At 43.8% G+C, this 7,271-nt stretch overlaps 1 protein-coding gene across 1 annotated transcript in view; it reads left to right on the plus strand.

The window, feature by feature from the left end:
* Window positions 1–6,004, plus strand: part of AFF3 (ALF transcription elongation factor 3) — a 428,458-nt gene extending 422,454 nt beyond the window's left edge. The window contains exon 25 of the mRNA XM_072951324.1: window positions 1,079–6,004. Coding sequence (XP_072807425.1) covers window positions 1,079–1,200 — 122 coding nt within the window. The 3' untranslated portion in view covers window positions 1,201–6,004. The remainder of the gene's footprint in view (window positions 1–1,078) is intronic.
* The last annotated feature ends 1,267 nt before the right edge of the window (window positions 6,005–7,271 follow it).

The following is a 7,271-nucleotide window of genomic DNA, read 5'->3' on the forward strand; positions in this document are numbered from 1 at the left end:
TAACACCAGACAGGACATTACAGTAGCCCAGAGGTGGTGCACCCTGAAAATCCAATAGGAATGGCAGAGAGATCAGTGCCAGGGGCTGAGGCCAGCAGGACAGGGTCACTAGAGGAGTTGGCACGGGACAGGGTTTTGAAGAGCAATTCACAGTTGAGTGGCTGTGATGGCGTGGAGAGAATGTCACAGGTGAATAAAACAGAAGGGGCAGATGCACACAAGTTTACGTGGCCAGCTTGGAAGACCCTGAGCAGCCCAGGCTCTGGATGGTATAGCCAGCTGCCCACTAAGACATCTCCTGGCAGAGCCACAAATCCAGTGCGAGGTCGGCATGGTTTCCCCCGACCTGCCCCTCCTCCCCTGTTCTGCTCCTGGACTCCTGCCACGCTGTCCTCCCAGCCACCTGGACCCTGGATCTCCTCAGTCTCCTGTGCCTTCCCCAGGTATAGGTGCACTTTTGAAAAACTCCTACCAGATTTGTACTTAAAGGGAGCGCAGCTCAGTGATCCAGTTATGACTTGTAGCTGCTTGAATTGCTTTGCCTCCATCAGCCACCAAACGGTGGCCTCTGAGATGGCAGAGCCTGACATCCTGGGGCACCCTTTCCTCTATCCTCCTGCACCCAGCAGAGTACCTTGGCGATAAGAAACATGTGACCAAAGGACAAACCCAGAGAATGTCCAAGGACTAGAAGGCGACCTCAGTAGAGGTGTTTCAGAACTCCTCTCTGATTTGCCCCCAGGAGCCAGGAGCCTTTCCGCAGGACTCCCTCCAGGGACAGACCACAGCTGAGGACAGTGTAAGGAATGACTAAGCCACTGGCCACATTCAGGGTGGGAAGTATTACTGCACCAGGAGGATGCAGTCTGAGGAAGTAGATTTTTTCTGCTCTTCAGCTAAGTAAACGTCATTCATTTGAATTAGAAGTCACCAGCAGAGTGACTATGTGGCTGTAGCTCTCCACTTTAGGGTTTTAGTTTGTTCGATTGACTGCTGATGTCACGCGCTGGAACAGTGACTGCTTGCTTGATACAGAGCGCGGGGCGCGCATCACTCTCACGGCTCTCTCTTCCCCTAGAATTCTTCAACGACCTGGACCTGCTCATGGGGCCGGTCACCCTGCACAGCAGCATGGAGCACCTGGTCCAGTACTCCCAGCAGGGCCTGCACTGGCTGCGGAACAGCGCCCACCTGTCGTAGGGACTTCGCCCCGGAGCCGGAGGGTGCTCTTGTCTTCGCGGACTGCTCCACATTTCTGGACACTGTGCTACTGAAATCCCTGGCCACAGCCACAGCGCTTGTCAAACTGCGGTGAATATTTTCTCAGCATCGAACAATGGTCTTTTTCCCAGGGCGTGTGTGTTTGTGTGTGTGCGTGTCTAGGAAGCTGCCTGTGTCTGTGTGTAAGGTACACAGCTCTTTAGAACACATTTTCTTTGTCTAGTTTCCATAATCCCAGGCTGGACAGAATGATCTGACCTTTCTGATGAGAGAAAAAACACCTACACACGTACACGCACACAAAATCGCAGACACACACACACACACACACGCACAATTTTCTAGTTCAAAGCTAAACCATGACTTCTTAGAACATTCAACCAAAATCTCATGGGTTAGTTAACCAGGTGCAATGCGGCACACCAAAAGCTTGACTGCCAGTTAAGATGAACGTAGTTCTTATACTATTGGTTACTTTCAGTATTAATGTTACTATTCCCCAATTATTTTTTTTGATTGTGTGTATTAATGGGTAATTGAATAATGAAAATAAGTCAGTTATTTTTGTGCTGGACGTTTACTAGATTGCATGTTACCAAACACCCTGCCTTTCGTCTGGTACCAGTGCCCCCGATCCAACTTTACTATCAACTAAACGTCTCACAAGCAAATGCATCAACTCCCACCGGCCTGCCTGGCCCTGCCCTCTCCCCCCAAAATAGTATGCAAATGGCACTGAGATTTAGTGAAACCTCAGCGTCTTAGAGAATTAGCCACCATGAAAGCAGCAACAGCTTTAATGTTTGGGGGTGTTAGGAATTGGAATCTTCTGCACGTTTGGGGAGCCCACCCAGCATGAGTTCCCTCTCCTGCCACTGTGACACGGGGGCCGGAGAGCCACAGGGCATTTGTCAAGTCTTTCCTCTCCGTGATAGCTTCCTTACAAATTCTCTTGGCCAAATTAGGATGTTAGCTGGGATGTCCCTTCACTGGGAATCTGTATCTGTTGCTCATCAGGCCGAGAACTCTTTGCTATCACGATTCTGTCTCATCCTCCGGCTCTGTGCAGAAGGTGCCTCTGCGGGCCTTTAATGCAGTTTGATCTGGGGGATCCGTTTCAGGCTGTAATTAGCAAGCTGCTTGCTCAGAAGAGTGAGTTAATCCTGCAAGGATGGAAGTTCGGTCTGGGGTAGCAACGAGCAGACCGTCGTGCTGACTCCCGGTGCGTCTGCCGTGTTTACGTCTCGCCCGTGATTCTTTATTTTCTCTTTTTTTAATTAAGTTTACATTTTAGTTTTTTGACATCTTGTTTACAATTTTTGTCTGAAATGTATTTCTTTTGTTGTCTCTTGTCATACCCTAGATTTAGTCTTCTTGTTAAATATATTGGGATATAAAAATGTTAGTAAAAAAAAAAGAAAAACTCCTGGAAAATGAAGATATACCTTGCCACACTTTAAAAACAAAAATTGTGACCTTGAGGCCTCTTCCTTGGCAGAGTTGCCCCAAGGTGGCCTGAGTAAGACAGGTGATGTGATGGGTGGAATAACCTATTTTTTGAAGTGATGGTAACACAAAGCATTTGGAACAGATACGGAAGGTCTCATTAGTTTGGTTGTAATGTTAATCTTTTTGTCAGCCTGATCCGTAGGTGGGAAATAAGACTGCTGTAATTCCCTAGCTCTAAGCATTGATTCGGAGCTGTACAAATGACTGAACAACTTCGGTGATTTGAAAGTAATTGAAATGAACAAGGGAAGAGTATGTGGAAATTGCATTCGGCTTTGCCCTTCAAGCATTTGGAAATATTAACAGTAATTCTTTTTTCCGTTTCTCCAACTGAAGTGCTTCTAACGTTCCTTTTAATAATTGTTGCCGAAATTCCCAATCTCATTGAAGTCTAATTTTAAAAAAAAATTTTTTTTGAGGACTGAGGCTTAGGTCTATTCATTCTTGCTGATTTCTGATGAAATGTTCAGGCTCTCACATAAAGCGATGGTCCTCGGGTCCACCGTGCATTCCTGGGGTGCTTGTCTGGCCTTGCCCACCTGTAAGTCGCAGGCCTTGTTGTGGTGTCCACGTGACGTGCTTACCTGGGAGATGCACGGAAACACACAGGTGGCCTCTGGCTGAATGAGATTCAGCAGCACTGACTCAACACTCGGTGAGCCAAGTTTCCAAGAAAACGTGAAGCCGGTCCTTTGGGGATGGTCAGAGCGCACCACTGCTCGAGGGTCTTCTGTTTCATCAGTAGGGTGTGTTGGGACAGTAGGTTTTGTTTGCTTGGGCGTCAATGATTTTGATGGAGAAGCATCTTCTGATCTTTGCTTGTTCGTTTTATTTGGTTTTGTTCGAAGTCGAAATACTTTTCTTGTGTTTTCTGATTACAGAAATAATACAAGCTCATGGTAAAAATTCAAATGATGCAGAAAAGTATAAAGTAGGAGGCACTAAGCCCCACCCCCCGGAGACAACCACTGCTCACTGTTCCGTGTACATCCTTCTAGAAAGTCTCCCATTTAAACATATAATGTCTATCATCCTTTTTTTTCTATTTGAAGACATTATTTCATCAGAAGTTCAGTACAAGTTCAGATGGCCTTATCTCTCCATGACCTGAATGGACCTTGATCACAGTTCTAGAGTTACATTTGAAAGAGAGTAACCCAAATATATTCCTGATCAAAACGTGGGGTTTGTTACTATTCGACACAGATCAGACTTGTGCCTGGGAAGAGAGATTTGGTTAAAACATACTTCTGGAAACTTTCAAATTGCCAATGGAAACTCGGACCCACTATCTAAAGAGGAATGTACTGGAAAAAAATGATCTGAAGAGTTGACCAGCTGTGTGCTAGATTGAACACACGGTGTCAATGCAATGAGACTTTCTGCACTAAAACGTCCCCTAGTGTGTACAACAGCGACCTGTGTATTATATGACAGTGACGTGTACATTTCTGACATTCCATACATAATATACACAGTTTATATAAACGCATACATTTAAAAATATATATGTACAAGACAGCTAACGTAAAACTGTAGTACGCCTGAAGGGTATGACTAGTGCCTAATATTGAGTATAAGTCCCTGCGTGTTCACATCACCTCGGAAGTGCAGTAAATGTTATAAAATTAATCAGTGCAGCCAACATTATTTACAAATCACATCTTTGAAATTGTGCAGTAGTAAATACATATATATTTTTAAATAACATTTTTCACAGTTTTCCAGAGTTACTGTTGAAATCTGTATCACCAAAAAAAAAAAAAAGCAAGATTTTTTTAATGATGTTGACTCTCTTCAGACCCAGTAATCTGTGTGTGATTTCCTGTGTGTAGATACCCAAGACACTTTAGCAGTCACCAGCCTTAATGCATGTACAGGATATTATTGTGACTTAATTTATCTGCAGTTTTTAATCCATGTGAAATTGGAATTTATAAACTGACTTGGATTCAATATGTCTGCCTTTCTAAGGTTGCAAATGTTACATTAAATGATTTATGTTGTAAATGAGAGACATCGACTTGTACGTTAAAAAAAAAATGTCCACCAATTTCTGTGAATATTTTTACAAGGAAATTTCAGAATCAAAATACATTCAAATATGCATTCCGGTCCCCAGTTCATAATCTCTTTAGAATGGACCTTATTGTTTCATGAAATTTTTAAATGTAGCTTCCACAGATTATCCATTACTAAGTCTGATGTTTTTCATGGGCAAAAAAAAAAACTGTTTTTCTTTATTATAGCTATAGTTTAATGCTTGTGTGGAAACACACCCCTAATATTGCAGAAAACTCTGTGTAGGAAGCTTGAGGAGTTTAATTTGATGACTACATTGATGTCTGTCCAAACAGTTGCCCTGGGACACTGTTTCTATCAACGTCCCTTGATAGCCCAAGTTAATTCCCTGACTTGTGTCTACCGGGATTTTCCAACGCTAACCAACATGGTGGAATAGTGTTGGAATATTTGGTTGAGTGAAACAAGAGAATTTTGAACTACCGAAGACAGAAATATTAGACCAGTGGCTTGCCATGATGCATCCCCCCCGTGTGGGAGGGTTTTTTTGTTAACCTCACTTTTTACTCTTCTCTCCCTTCCTTTTCATTCCTCTCCTCCCCAAAATTAAACAAAGGAGCAGAAACAGCAACAAAAACAAAATAATTGCTTCACCTTACCCAGACTATATTCTTAGATTCAAACAGGACAGCAGACCGCTAGCTCCGGTCGCCATGGAGACCGCCTCATCCCAGAAATGGCCAGGACGGGGTCCTTGGCTTTGCTTGCTCCAGGGACCGCTTTGAAAGAGCCTCATACTCTCTCAGAGGTGGTTTGCGCTAAGAAACCCCTGAAGGCTTTTCAAGAACTATCTTCCTCTTGTGCAGTTTTGCCTGCTACTCAGCTGAAGTCTGTTCCCATCAGCATCGTATCTCTAAGAAGTAACACATTTTCAACAAAACCTGGATCAACTGGAATCTTGAAAGACTTTTTTTTTTCTTTTTTTTTTTTTTAGTGAAAGGGGGGGGAAAAAACCCAACAACAGAAACTGAATTTCCAACAGTTTGGAGCCAGAGTTTATTTCCTTGTTTTCCCATTCTCAGAAGAGCACACTTTTTCAATATTACAACTTCCTGACAAATAGCACAAGAAATGTTCAGACTTGAGATTTGTGTTCTCTTTGTCCAAACTGAATTCTTCTGTATATGTCATCAGACGGGTCGATTTGTTTGCTTGGCATGAGGAAAATGATAAAACTCTGTTCTCAAACTAATTGCCTCTGACCACGGTTTTGGTTTTTATTATTTAATTGGCACTTTGAGGCAGCGGGGGGTAAATTTGGGGTCAGCTGCCAGGGGATTTAGATTCACAGCTCCGACTCACAGTAATGGGAATCAGGAGATTCAATCCCTCTGTGAAATTCTTCGAAAATCCACCTCTTACAGCCAATTTCAAACATGTTGATCTGAGGGGTGAATTCAGGTCACTAATTGCAAGTCAACACAAGGTTCGGCGTTTGTCTTTAAGCATCAGAAAGTAACGGTAAGACCTGAAAAGCTAAATCAAGGACTTGGTTGTTTTTGTTTTTTTTTTTTCCTGCTCATTTCTAACATACGAAAAGCTCATCAGAAAATATTTACATCCAAATAGGATGCAAAATAGAACCAATGTCTAGGATTTTCAAACAGTGCTTTTTGGTTATAAAAGTAATCACGATACTCTAGTTTCTGTATTGTTTTTCAGTCCTTTTTCGGTTTTCCTTAAAAGAGAATTGATTTTCCCCTGAGTATTTATCATCTCTTTATTTCCAGATGCCCAAATGAGCATTTCCTTAACACTTCCCACTGAGGAGTGTGCATTTCTTGGTTGAGCAGCAGCTACCCACAGGAGCCACGTGGATATGGTTTTTTAAAGGACATTCTTGAGTCTCCTCCGTTAGCTTCATGTGCAGTGTGAGTGATCACGAAGCCTGAAGACTGGGCATGTAGCTGAGTTGTCCCAAATCCAGCATGCAACACGCAAGTCTTTAGCGATAGGCACTTTCCTGTCATTGCCTGCCGTCTCTGGGGCCTGTTTGTGTGGTGAAATAGCCACTTTAACACTCTCCTTTGAGCACTTGCCAGACTGATTATTAATCCCGTGATGTTCCCCCAGCTGCCAGCTCAACCCAAAATGTCCTTCTCGGTGAGCTGGCTTGGTCTTTTTGTTCCTCTCGGGTTTTTTTCCTTCTAAGTTCTCTAAGTCTGATTCCGTATCTTGACTATGTAGAAGAATGGTTATTAGGGGCAGTGGGGGCTGTAAGGCATTAACGATTCAATCTTAGAACTCGCCGATGTTCCAAGAGGATGAGCAGCCAGGGAAACCGCGCTGCCCGGACACACTCCTCCTTGGCCGGTTGCCTCTGGGTCTTAAGTAAAGCTCCTCTCCACGCTTCTGTTTCCCCTACGCGAAATGTAACTCCGAACATCACCTGCCCACCTGAGAGGGTGTGAGGATCACCAGCGTGGGGCAAGCATTTGAGAGCCCCAGTTGTCACTGGC

The sequence above is a fragment of the Vicugna pacos genome, chromosome 28, assembly GCF_048564905.1.
Source record: "Vicugna pacos chromosome 28, VicPac4, whole genome shotgun sequence".
Lineage (NCBI taxonomy): Eukaryota > Metazoa > Chordata > Mammalia > Artiodactyla > Camelidae > Vicugna > Vicugna pacos.